Source organism: Podarcis erhardii (assembly GCF_964252035.2).
Source record: "Podarcis erhardii genome assembly, chromosome: 1".
Lineage (NCBI taxonomy): Eukaryota > Metazoa > Chordata > Lepidosauria > Squamata > Lacertidae > Podarcis > Podarcis erhardii.
Genome location: NC_138497.1, coordinates 43,469,333 through 43,482,776, shown reverse-complemented (window position 1 = coordinate 43,482,776; position 13,444 = coordinate 43,469,333). Strand labels below are relative to the sequence as shown.

General features: G+C 44.0%; 1 protein-coding gene and 1 long non-coding RNA gene across 2 annotated transcripts; one reads left to right on the top strand and one right to left on the bottom strand.

The window, feature by feature from the left end:
• Positions 1-1,003: 1,003 nt before the first annotated feature.
• GCHFR (GTP cyclohydrolase I feedback regulator) lies at positions 1,004-12,713 on the bottom strand. Its single transcript, XM_081867285.1, has 3 exons — positions 12,556-12,713; positions 6,797-6,891; positions 1,004-1,768 (listed from the first exon to the last, which is right to left on the bottom strand). Exons 1-3 carry the CDS (start codon positions 12,589-12,591, stop codon positions 1,588-1,590), a joined length of 312 nt encoding a protein of 103 aa, XP_081723411.1. The 5' UTR covers positions 12,592-12,713; the 3' UTR covers positions 1,004-1,587.
• On the top strand, positions 1,775-4,877 carry LOC309345083. Its single transcript, XR_014157999.1, has 2 exons — positions 1,775-4,020; positions 4,076-4,877. It is a non-coding gene; the product is annotated as an uncharacterized lncRNA (long non-coding RNA).
• Positions 12,714-13,444: the final 731 nt, after the last annotated feature.

Genomic DNA, 13,444 nt, shown 5'->3' with positions numbered 1-13,444 from the left:
TCATCCTCAATAAGGGTATAAATCTGGTGGTGTGTGGCTCTGCTTCTACTTAGATATCATGTGCCCACACTGTCAAAGCTACCAAGTCAAGTTTCTCCTCCCATTGACAGACCATGGGCTAGTTTTAATCTTACGGAAACTGCCAGAAAATGGTTCCTGCTGTTGGCAACTCCACAGATGGGTATAAGTTATATAAATGATTGCCATGTTTACAAGGTATCTCCAGCAACTTCTGTGTTAAAAGAATTGTGTGTTAAAGGGAGTTTCAAAGACACTGAAATGGTGATGTGATGAATAGACACATTGGTTGCATTTATTAGTTGAGAAGAAGTCACCAGAAGGTTGTCGTGCAATGGACCTTTGAGAAACCTATTGCTTCTGTTCCCACATGGAAGGCTTTTTTTTTTTAAAAAAAGGGTTCTGAAATACATTGGATGCACCCTCAAATCTGCAGCAATCATCATGACAGGTATTGGTGCTGTTTTTGGTCTTTTCTCACTGCTCTCATTAACAGGGGAAACATGGAGATTATATATAATCAGTGTTGGCCACAGTACATGACCATATTTTCAAACACAAGGAGAGTAAATGGTTTGGCACTACACTACTAAATCAGTAAACAGCCCATGCTACTGCCATGTTCCTACAGCTTCTTGAAGAATGGAAGGCTGTACAAGTTGGGATAGCTCAGTTGGTAGAGCATGAGACTTCAGGGTTGTGGGATTGAGCCCATTGGGCAAAAGATTCCTGCATTCCAGGGGGCTGGACTAGATGACCCTTGTGGTCCCTTCCAACTCTACAATTCTATGATTCTACTAAGGCTGTGGGCCTCTGATTCATTATCTGGCAATGCAGGAACTGGCCCATATCCAGGGTCATTATCTGTGTACTTCTTCTAAAGCCTTTTAGCGGCAGCTGCTCATTATTTCTCAGAACTTCATTCAAGAGTTAAAACGCTTGCCCGCTGCTACTTCAAAGGAATTAAACTCTGGACAATGTGAAGTCTGTTTGTTAAATTATTTTATTTTGCCAGCTATTTTAAGAACGGCTTACTGCATAAACACAGTTCCAAATAATCCCAGCAATGAATGGACTGGTACAGTTACAAAACTGATGTTCAAATATTTACAGGACCTTTCGCCTCCATTTTCCAGTTTGCATATAGAAGGGGTAACTAAAAAAACCACATTCAGGATTCTATTCATACTCGTTAACTTGAGTACACCCTAGATTATTTTCAGCTTGGAGATATGCTGTGCTTACTGGTGATCAACTTGTTCTGCAGCAGCACCCGCCCCTTTCTCAGCAAAGTAACAAACTTATAAGCTTGGCCTTTTCTCCCCCCAGCCACTCTAGCCTGAGAGAGTTACTTTAATGCCAGCTTTTCATCATTCAACAGAACAAATGAGGATAATGCTATATTGGCAGTTCTGGACTGGCATTCCAATTAATGCTCAAAAAGGATTGATCTCTTCAGGCCAACGCCAGCCCTAACTGGGCCACCTTCCTATGATGCGCTTGTGGTAGTGGTACCTTATGTTTCATAATGCCTTAAAACGAGTAACACGCTGGAAAATGAAGGCAGGACTATGCTGGGCGATTTACAGCAATATCTTGGGCAGAGAGAAAATCAGAGTTCTCTGTACATTCTTTGTGGAGGCACCACACCAGTGTCTGGCCCACTCCCGTCATGCTGATCACGCGATAACCACGCTTCTCCAGCTTGTCCAAGACGATCCGAGGGGCATCGTGCACATAGTATTCCCAGCTGTTGTAAACAAGATGTGGAAACAATGAGAAGAAGCAGTTTCCCAAATAACGTCAACTGAACTGTAACCGCCACTTGGGGAAGGCTACCAAATTCCATCAAGGTTCTGACAGCGCAATCTGTAAACCTAGAAAGTAACTGGACGTGTAAACTAAAGTGGTGCGGATCAGGGTTATGCCGAGTTATGGCTTTGCCATCCCAATTTTTTGGAAGACTTAGGACAGGGTTGGGAAACCTCAGGCCTTGGGGCCAAAGGTAGTTCTTTCCAGGTCCTCCTGGGCCTGGAAAGGGGTTAGTTTAACCTCTTATTTGCTAGTAGTAGACCCCATACAGACCAATCACACTATCCAGATCAGGGTAGGCAACCTAAGGCCTGGGGGCCGGATGCGGCCCAACTGCCTTCTCAATCCGGCCCGCGGACGGTCTGGGAATCAGCGTTTTTTTTTACATGAGTAGAATATGCCCTTTTATTTAAAATGCATCTCTGGGTTATTTGTGGGGCACAGGAATTCATATTTTTTCTTCAAAATATAGTCTGGCGCACCACATGGTCTGAGAGACGGTGGACCGGCCCATGGCTGAAGAAGGTTGCTGACCCCTGATCTAGAGCAGCTTTATCCAACCTGGTGCCCTTCAGATGTTTTGGACCACAACTCCCATCAGCTCTTGCCAACTTGAGTATTGGGTGATCTAGATAAGATTAGCATGAAGCTTACACACTTCATGGCAGAGTGAGGTCAAAACCAATTGTAAATGCAAGTTTGGAGTTGAACTTGGCTGTGGAATCTTCAGCATATCTTTTCTTTTTCCAGTTTAGGGATCACTTATAGAAACATTAAAATGCCCATTGAATAATGAGGAAATAGGAAGGACGGCCTACAACTTGGGAATGTAACTGATAAGAAGAACTTAACAAGGGAATCCAAATCGACTCTGCTCTTGATGCATCCCAACTAATAAAGGATAATTAACATCGGTGAAACATTTTTGACATTTCTGTGGTCCTTGCCACATATTTTGGGCTAGATGAGAGGTCGTCTTGCTCCGTGGGGAAATCCATGGGTGTGTATGACCCAGATTCAAGCCACACAATCTCCATTTATTTAGGTACTTTCTTGTTAACTACATTTGTAATCCCAGCTGATGCATGCTTGTTTTAAGATTTCCAGGCTTACTCCAAAATACTTTTTTCAATTAAAAAACCATCCACTTGCACGTTTAAAACGGGTGGGGAACATGTGACCTTCCAGTTCCAGTTGAACTAGAACTCCCATCATCCCTCAACATTGACCATGCTGGCTGGAGCTAGAATCCAACGATATCTGGAGAGCCTAAGGTTCCCTACATCTGCTTTAAAACTAACAGGAATTGTTTTACTGAAAGAGTGGATTACCTGCATAATCATTTAGTGCAACTGGATTTTTAATACAGTTAAAAGCTACTTAGTTATAACACTTTAAGTGTTGTAGATATGCCCTTCACAAGTCGTTTACAACTTGAAGAGCGCCATAATTGCTTAGAAAAGCAATCTACCCTTAGTATGGCTCAATCTCCACTTTGATATTTTAATAGGCCTCCCTTGGTTGTGTTCCTACTTGGTTCTCTGAGCTGATCTCTCTGACTTAACCTTCCTGGAATGCAGGTTTTCACACCCACAGCAGAGATGCCAAGTATAGCCCTACATTCCACCAAGGCAGGTTTGTTTTTTGTTTCCCCCCCTCTTCCTCCTCTTCAATTACAAAAGGGAGGAGGCAAGCTACACAGCTTTTCGCCGTGGCAACGGAGACAGGAAAAGCATCCACTGACTAAACATTGATTGCATCCTAAAAATGGATGGGGTAAGAATTAGAACTTGCAATGTTTGGAGACACGTCAGCCAGAGACAAGTACAAAAGTTGACATGAGGGAGTGACACTTCTCACAGCAAGCCCTAGAGCAGAGAAAGGCCACGTGCTGTCCTCCAGTTGTTTTGGATTACAAACCCCATCATCCTTGACCATTGGCCCTGCCTTCTGGGGCTGATGGGAGTTGCAATTCACAAATTCTGGAGGGCACCATGTTGTCTATATCCAATCTAAAACAAGGTCTCAGGTAGGATTCCTCTCGCATCAAGGTTTTTAATGCTTGATGTTTTGTGTTTTTAGATATGCTGAAAGCCGGCCAGAGTAGCTGGGGAGACCCAGCCAGATGGGCGGGGTATGAATAATAAAGTTGTTGTTGTTGTTGTTGTTGTTGTTGTTGTTGTTGTTGTTGTTGTATGAATAATAAAGTTGTTTTGTTGTTGTTGTTGTTGTATGAATAATAAAGTTGTTGTTGTTACATCCCACTACATAGTTGCCACACACCTGCTGGAAATGAACAAGGACACTTCTCTGGTGAGAACGAGAACTCAGCAGCAGGGGTAAGGACTCTTTTTCAGTCTAAAGGCCACATTCTCTCATGTACCACCTTCCAGGGGAAACATGCCAGTGGTGGGTGGGGTCAGAGGTAAAAGTAGATGCAGCCATTGATGCGACTCTTACCTTTCGACATTAAGCTACGTTCCATCCACACAAAAGCCAGAGGGTTGTTTCCCCCCACATGCACATGCCTGGAGGGGGCTTGGCCTAGGGACAGTCTCAAGGGTCAAAAAGAGGCCTCGAGGGCCACACTCATCACCCAAGGCTTAAAGGTCCTCTTTCTTGAAGGCACTTGCAGGAAGGCAGCTGATCAGAATTCTAGGGGGGCTCTCAAGACAAGCTGGTGCTTCCAACACATGCCATTTTCCAGCAATGCAATTTTACACATTAAATCACTTTTTCTCTGCTAGTAAAATAGTTGCTTTCAAATATAAACTGTACAATCAGGGAATGTGACAATGAGAAGGGAAAGAGCAGAAAACATCATTAAGTGTGCACTGTGGTTTTAAGAAGGACATGTTTATAAATGACGGGGGAGGGATGCTAGTTCTTCTTCACCATTTCTTAGTTCTTATCTCTGAGGTAAATATTCATGTGGGAGAAAAATGTTCCTTAATTTTCCTCTTCTTGAAATCTGAAATACTTGTTTGTTTCAAGAGATTTTCAGTCTCACCTTATAGTTATGAAACAATAAAGTATCACCTTCAAAACTGTGTGTTTAAATCGTAATTACAGGGTTCTGTATTGTGTGGGGACCTTCCACAAGTATAGGAGGCTTCCTGCTTCAGAAGTTCACTCTCCAGCACTGGAGGGCGACATTAACAGTGATGGTGGGCCAAAGCTTTGGGTGCTCTTCATCACACAATGCTACTTGTGGGGGAGATTATAACACCTGAAAAGGGCTTCTGACATACTTGAGAGAATGTCAAAGGAACACCAGACTGAAAACAGACTGAGGACAGGAAGGGGAAAATGCACAAGGCAGAAGTTGAACTAATGATGAGGAAGTGGTAAAACATTTACTCTGCATGAAGAAGATCCCAGGTCCAATCCCTGGCATCTCCAGGTAGATCTGGGAGAGAGCTCCACCTGAAATCCTGGAGAGCTGCTGCCAGTCAGTGCAGGAATTTAGAGCTAGATGGACCAATGGTCTGACTCAGTGCAAGGCAGCTTCCTATATATTTAGGGGCTGAAGCAAGATGAAAGTCCTGCAAGGGACAGTGGGTGGAACACTCCTGAAATTGGGCCTTCATTTTTTTTTTTTTTTACTGTTGCTCGAACCCTATTCTGGCATTAAGCCCTCACACAATGTTTACTGCATGAGAGGAAGAGTGGGGCCACACTTGCTGGTCACAACCCCATTGCCCTGCCCTCCATGCATTGAGTGGAAAGGTCTAAAGCAGGGAGCCTGACCTGTGCGTGTACAAGTATACAGCAGGCTTTTTGCTTCAGATTTTTCCCTCCCTAATGCATGGATAGCAGAGGCGGGGCCGAGATGGAAGGGGTGGACGAGATGGAAGGGGTGGATCCAACAACCACAGCTAGGCCTGAAGAGGACTCTCTTCATTTACTTTGGACTGAAGTCCAGGAAACATCTTGGCAGCAGGGTGGAGTGTTCCATCCATCCTAAAGAATACACAGAGTTTTCACAGAGCTGAATGATGAAGGTGACCAGCAGGGCACGGTTTGGCCATAAATGAGGTGTGAGGAAATGTTTTTAACCACTTAGATCAGGGGTAGCCAACATGGTGCCCTCCACATGTTGACATAAAATGTAGACACTGAGTTAGTAATGGACCATAGCTGTCAACTTTTTCCTTTTCTTGCGAGGAATCCTATTTGGCATAAAAGAATTTCCCTTAAAAAAAGGGAAACATTGACAGCTATGTAATGGACTTTTCACTGTGCCTCCGAATGTTTAGATTCCAATTCACATATAAACATATAAAAAACTGCCTTACACTGTAGGAGTCAAACTACTGGTCTATTGAACTCAGTATTGCCTAAAAACTAAACTGAAGCCTGGTTCTCATATTCACTTGTCTTATCTACACTTGTTACTTTCACAGTGGTACTTCGGGTTAAGTACTTAATTCGTTCCAGAGGTCCGTTCTTAACCTGAAACTGTTCTTAACCTGAAGCACCACTTTAGCTAATGGAGCCTCCCGCTGCTGCTGCTGCGCTGCCGGAGGACGATTACTGTTCTTATCCTGAAGCAAAGTTCTTAACCTGAAGCACTATTTCTGGGTTAGCGGAGTCTGTAACCTGAAGCGTATGTAACCTGAAGCGTATGTAACCTGAGGTACCACTGTATTTTTGTTTCATTTAGACTAGCAACTGGATGTGTGGACTGAAATCCACTGAAAAACCTCGGGTTTGAGAGGTGATAGGAACATCTTGCCTGCAGTGCTGTAGCTGTGATGGCCTATTCACACAGGCAAGGCGCTATTTGATACTGCAAGCATCCCGTGATGAACACAAAGACATGTGAATTGCCCCTAAGTATTGTATTTGCAGTGCACATGCAAAATCAAAAGGCGAAAGTCACACCTCTCAAAATCTCTGACTGGTTAACCAAAGGATGGAGAAGCAAAAAGATGGGAGATCAAATACCCACAGAAATACTTACAAATGGTTCCCCAGCATGTTTCTTTTTGTGGCCCCAAGGTATTGCATCAGGTTTGGGTCAGAGTGCTCATCACCAACCATGGTGGGCCCAACCTCCTGCAGGAAGAAATACCCGGTTTCATTACTGAAAATCATATTAGGATCAGGGCATTCATTCAGTCTATCTAGCAAGAGTGTCTAATCCATCTAATCCAAGGGTCAGGAACTTGTGGCCATCCTGATGTTGATTGATTACTCTTATTTTTTCCTTATTCTAATGACGATATTATTTATAGTGACTTAGAGACTTTTATGCTGTTAAATACACGGCCCAGGAAGGTGGACACAGCAGGCATGCAAAACGAAACATTCTGCTAGAGCTCCTCCTGCAGGCTGAACAAGGGACACCAGGATTTCCATTTGCATCGTTTATCCTGCCAAGTTAGGTATTATGCTTAAATTCAGATTAACTAGAGAGAAGAGAAACGCAGTGAAGGATTAGAAGAATAACTGTTTAAAGAGTTATGCTACTTAGAGGCACTTAGGAAGCTGAACCAGCCTTAGGTGCAACCAAGATCACTAGCCACACTTTTTACTAGCCTGCCTGCCCAAACTTACAAGTCGTATCAACCTATAAGGGGAGCAAGGAGAGAGGCAGAGAGCACTTCCACTTCTTTTCCACTGAAGAAGAGGAAGAAGAAGAAGAAGAAGAAGCAGCAGCTTTGACTAATTGCCTGGAGCCACTTCCTACTCACCACAAGCTAAAGGTGAACCATTTGAATGCTTGCAAAATCTTACTTAGATCTCAAAGGAGCCACTTTGCTGTTGCAAATATACTGCTTTAAAATGTTCATAGCACTGGAGGAAATTCAAGGACTATTTGAATAAATATTGTAAAATAAAAAATTACTTGAAAGAAACAAATAGGCCTAGGATTAAATTATTATTAAATAAATGGGATTTAGAATGTTAAGAAAAGTGAATAAGATGGACTATAATTGGAAATTGTTTTAGTTTAATAATGATATTGGAAAGCTGTTACTTTTAATTACAAGGAAACTCAGAAGGGAGGGATTTGAGGAAGTCAACCAAGATGTTTAAAAGGTTGGATTTGTGAAGAATTAAGTTAGTTGTTATTGTTTATCTGTTTATTGTTCCCCCCTTTCCCCCCTTCTCCCCCCCCCTCTTTCTTCTTTCTTCTTTTTCTGTTTTTGTGTATCATCTTGCTTTGTGGTTTGTGTTATCACGGTGGAAAATCTAATAAAAAAATTATTTTTTAAAAAATTAAAATGTTCAGAGCATGGAGTCTCAAAATATGCTAAGAAGCAACCTGCCTTTTTACCCCAAAGGTCAAGATGCTTGCCAAACAGCAAAGGAAACCCACAATGGCTGTGCCTAATGTAAGTGACAAAGAGGCTGCCATGCTAAAAGGGTCCACTGTGTGACCAGACCACGGTTCAGGAAAGGGAAAGAAGAAAACAGTGCAACTGCCACAGCTCATTCAGAAACCATGAAGGAGCTCTTTCGCGCTCACTGTGGCATGCACTGCAGAGCAATGTCTACAAGAGCATGCCACAGCCAAATGACCTTGCAAACCCTCTTGTCCAGCAGAAAACATATTCAGTGCAACAGCGTTTCCTGGCCAATTTGTCCAGGAAATGACTTGGCATTCCAGCTTCATAAGCCCTTTGAGTAAAGGGACCGAGTGCTGCAGGAACTGGCGAATAAGCTTTGTACATCCCCTGGACTGTATTTGGGAAAGAGAAACTTGCACTATTTGAAATGGCTGTAGGCAGACAGCAAAATGTTGTCACCCTATGGTTTCCCCCCTCTTTATACATATTAGTTAATGGTCTAGCCAGTGTTCTAAAGCTTCTCAAAATTTGCTCCCCTTTCGTTTCCTACAAAATATGCATTGCAAAAAATAATAATGTCAGCTTCCTATAGAAAGCTAGAATTTATTCATACTGAGGATGTAACCCTAAACAAATTCATTTGAGAGCAAGTCACCTTGAATTCAACTTACTTCTGAGTAAACAGTAGGATTGTGCTGTTTATTGCTTAAGCAAATGTGTGACATGTTGGTGGCAAGGGAAAAATACTTTAGGTATAAAAAGGAGAATTTCTAGATGCCAAGGTCCAAGTCTGGGGCAAGTACTCATTGGTGAGAGACCCCAGCAGAGTTTTCACATCACAAAATATGCAGCAAAGTAAAGCATGGAAGTATAGGCTGCTAGACCTGTAAATTAAAAAAACAACCAAAAACCAAACACCTTCTTCCCCAACATAGAAAAAGACCACACATTTGGTCAGTTAAAAAATGGTTTACTTACAAACTCTGCAAAGGTCAGATTCGTGTGTGTTTCCACACAGCATTCAGAAAAAGTTACAGGCAGTAAACCTGACTTAGTTACAGTGGTCAAAGTTCCTAAATTATTGGTACAGGAATTCAAGAGAGGCTTGTTCGAGCAATGTGGTCTGAGCTTGGAGCAACCAAGGTAGGCTGACAGAAATGAAGTCTTGATTACCTAGTCCTGCCCAAGGTGGGCTAAGCCTTGCAAGACAGCTTACTCTATGGTCTTAATCCCTTCATGCATAAATTAGACCTAAGCATGTAGGTTATTTGAGGCTTGTTATCCCACATGATCCACTACAGATTTCTTATTTTTTTTTTTTTTTAATGTGCTGCAATGTAGAGTGTACCACACAGAGACACAAGGGAGCAAAGGTGAAACTTGATAGAGCTTTTCATAACAAATGAGGGCAAGAATATCCATTTGTGTATCAGAGAGGAACTGGAATTTTTAACTTTTATTCGATTTTTAAAGCACAATTGTGCAACCCCATTTGATTCACTATGCACTGCGACACGCTGCCTTTCTGTTTACAGATCAAAATGACTGGAAGTTTCTTCCACATTGCCCTTTGCCACTCTTCACTCAGTTTCCAGTTGTTTTGTAACTCCATTTCTTTCCTTTGCTAACATTCAATACACCTAGCCCATGCAGCTTGATACTCTGGCTGGCAGGCAGAGGCCCCTGCAATGAATATAATGGGACTCTGCTAGAGTCTCTACCCAGCAAGAACAGAGCAATACATCTGCACAGTTCCTGCCCCCCTTTGCCCGAAGTCACTCAGGTTGAGAAATAACACATTAAAAAAGCTAGACTCAAAGTGCTTCCCGGCAGTCACTATTTTGCAGAAGGGATTTCCCTGTATCAGGAGGTTTTTAATGTTTGATGTTTTATTATGTTTTTATATGTGCTGGAAGCCACCCAAGAGTGGCTGGGGAAACCCAGTCAGATGGGTGGGGTAGTATTTATTATTATTATTATTATTATTATTAAAACATGTATCAGAGATTTAGGTTGGTGCAATGCAACAAATTCACTTAATACACTTTTTGCAGCTCAAAAAGCGACATGGAAATGCACTGGGAAATGTAGGATAAATGACTGAATAATGGGAAGGCAAGCAAATCAAGATGAATGCTCATAGTCATACAACCACCCTATAAGAAAATCAGAGCGACCGCTCAACCAAGACTGGTCACAGTTTAATCACTACATAAGCTTTCTGCAGGTTGAGGGAACTCTATGTGGGTCTGGTGCAGCAGCAGAGCCAAACCTAGGAGTCAGGGGTGGCTCCAGGCATGCGTGCTTAGTAAAGCAGAAAAGAACTGGTATATGTGCCACCATATACAAAGCTGCCACCACATACAAAGCTGTCGGTATTCTGAGATTCCACAAAAGCATAGAGTACAAAAGGGGACCAGAAATTCAGCTTTACAGTTTTCCTTTCCCTTGGCTTTTTAACTCAAGCTTCTAGTCCTTATGGGCAAAAATAAATTGGAATGTGTGGGGGCAGTGCTCAGCAAAGGCCAAGTGACAGTTTCAGTTGGCTAGGAAATGCAGCTTCCATGCCTAGCCTCGTCCCTTCCATGCCCAGTACAATCCAATAAATATCCACTCAGAAGTAAGTTTAATAATGCATGATCTCAGATGTGTTTAGGATTCCAGCCTAAATTATGGGAAAGAGTGAGTGAAGATATGCCTAATTTGCATTATGTACACAGGTCGCAAACAATTGGAGTTACCATGGTGTGGAATCTTTCCACTGTATTTTACGGACTGAGCAGTACTGAAATAATATCACAGGGTATGCAATATCACAATGTTTTCCAAGCTTCTGCATGCAAAGCATAAGCATTACTACTTAGCTCTGGTCCTTTCCTGGGGTTTGCGTCACATTACATTTTTAATTGTGCAGATAAAATATAATGCATCAAGCAGCTTTAAATGTGCTCATTTGGTTCCATCTAGGCATATACAGTGGCGTAGCGTGGGTTGTCAGCACCCGGGGCAAGGCAAGTAATTTGCGCCCCCTAACCCGTGGATTTGCGGCCCCTAACCCGTGGATTTGCCCTAACCCCAGATGTTGCGCCCGGTGCGGCCGGCCCCCCCTGCACCCCCCACGCTACGCCACTGGGCATATACACATACAAATCACCAAACACATAAATACTTATATACATACATAAATATATACTTATATATTACATAAATATATACATACTTATATGCCTGCATATACACATACTGTACATACATATATATGCCCCTCTTATGGGTCTGTTTTGAGGATAGAGAGAAAGAAGGAGCACCACATACGCTATTTTGAACTCCTAGGAGAAAAGGTACAATATACAAAATAGTAGCCTTTACCATTTTTTTGTAGGATGAGCTAGTGTAGTGCAGTAGCTAACAGTCTAATATAGGAATCAGGAATTCCTTTGTTCAAATCTTACCTCAGGCATGAAAATAGATAATATTAACCTAACCACTTTCTTTGAGCCACAGCCTCCCATCTACAATATGCGAGTAATAAAACTGCCCTACCTTGTGGAGCTGTCATAAGAATTACAACAATAATGTACCAATATGTAAATTGATTTGAATACTAAAATCTTCTACATAAATAAGCAGTATTAGTCATTCACATGTAACAGAACTTCTGGCAGCATTGTTTAAATTTACATCAGACTCAAGCTGCTTGTCATGCAAAGCTACAACACACTGGATTTCAGTCCGTTATTTTTGTCAAGGAGACAAAAAGTAAGCGCTATCAGTTTGTAATCTAGGACATCTGTCTTATCATGCAACTATTCTACAGAATCACTGGTTGCTTCCTCAGCCTGAATAACAGCAACTTTTAGTATCAAAAAGGCAAACTTGGCACCCGTCTGATACACTGGGATATATCCACAGTAGGTTCATGCTGACAGACAGACCACCCTCGGGACCAGCGCTCAGCGGAAGGAGCCACCTGTCGAGCATCCGTTGAGAACTGCTGCACTAAGTTACCTGGACACTTTAGCAGGTGGCATCCCTGAAAAAGGAAGGAAACCAGGAAACAGCCAGGTATGTTTCGATCCATGCCGAGATCACAAGGCCACCCTGGGGGGGTTTTGCCAATCACACCGCCACCAGCCCTAAACAGCACAGAAAGAGACAGCCCCATCGGGATCCGAAAATACTTATGCACGTTCAGGGGCCAAAGCAAAAAACAAGGGCCGTTTTATAGCCTGGAAGCAGCGGCACCTCCTGCAAGGCAAATGGGATCAACTCCGTCCCGCGCCCCAGTCCACCTCTGCAAGCGGACACCGGCGGGCAGCAACCCGTTCGGGGCCGCCCCTCGCCTTCCTGGGCATGGGCACCGACGGGCTCCTGGTCAGCACCATCCCGGCAAGCCCACCTAGAGCTCCCCCCCCGAGCTGCTCACCATGCGGATCTGCGTACTGATGAGGACGTACGGCATGATGCCCCGCCGCGAAGAGCTGCCCTCAAGGTGGCCGCCGCTCCCGCACGCCCCGCTTTTGCAGCGCAGCGCCCACGTGACATCCTGCCACTCCGCGGCCACGCCCTCGCTCCGAGGAGCCAATCGGCGAGCGGGCTGCGGCACTAGAACGCGAATTGCTTGGCCTCGGGGGCGCGGGCGGCTTAAGGGGCGCGCGGCGGCGTTCGGTGGCTTTTGCGCTCGGAACTGGACTGCCAGGGGGTCGCGTGTGCGAGGGGGGAACCCTCTCGTCTGCAGGTTGCATACCCGGGTGGGTCACCCCACAGCCACAAGGCTCCGCGGGGCAGAGGCTTCCTTCCCCACCGCCTTGAACTCCTCAGCGCATAACTGTCAATTTACAGATTTGAAAATAAGGGACCAGCAGCCTTGAAAATAAGGGACCTGCAGCCTCACCTGTTCCAGGCACTCCAGTCTTCCTGTCCTCCTGCAGTCTGGTCAAACTCATGCTGGTAGCTTCGAGAACACTGTCCAACCAACTTTGTAACCAGAGGTTCAACTGAATAGAATCTGAATCACATGCACCACAAGGCCTATGCAGCCTCAACTTAAGATGGCTCCCCGGCCTGGCTCTGCACTGCAAAGTTTGCAGCAGCACGTGCAACAAAATGGTGCCCAGCATCCAAAAAACCCCTCAGCTTGCATTAACTAGCCACACACAAGGCAGGCAAGCTCCACCCCCCCCAGTTGTTCTTAGACTTCTTATTGGGTGAGCAACACAGTTGGAGCCTCCCTCCTCCCTGGCCGGCAGCGAGGGAGGGAGAGGAGCTGCTTCCTTTGAAATTTAAGGGACATCATTTAAGGGACATCCATCAAT

What these genes read in the sequence shown, in the direction of transcription:
- GCHFR (XM_081867285.1), bottom strand. Translation starts at nt 12,591, where the DNA reads ATGCCGTACGTCCTCATCAGTACGCAGATCCGCATG. An exon ending in TCAGTACGCAGATCCGCATG is followed by an intron (nt 6,892 to 12,555) that starts GTGAGCAGCTCG and finishes TTCTTCCTGCAG; the next exon opens with GAGGTTGGGCCCACCATGGT. An exon ending in AACATGCTGGGGAACCATTT is followed by an intron (nt 1,769 to 6,796) that starts GTAAGTATTTCT and finishes TGTTTACAACAG; the next exon opens with CTGGGAATACTATGTGCACG.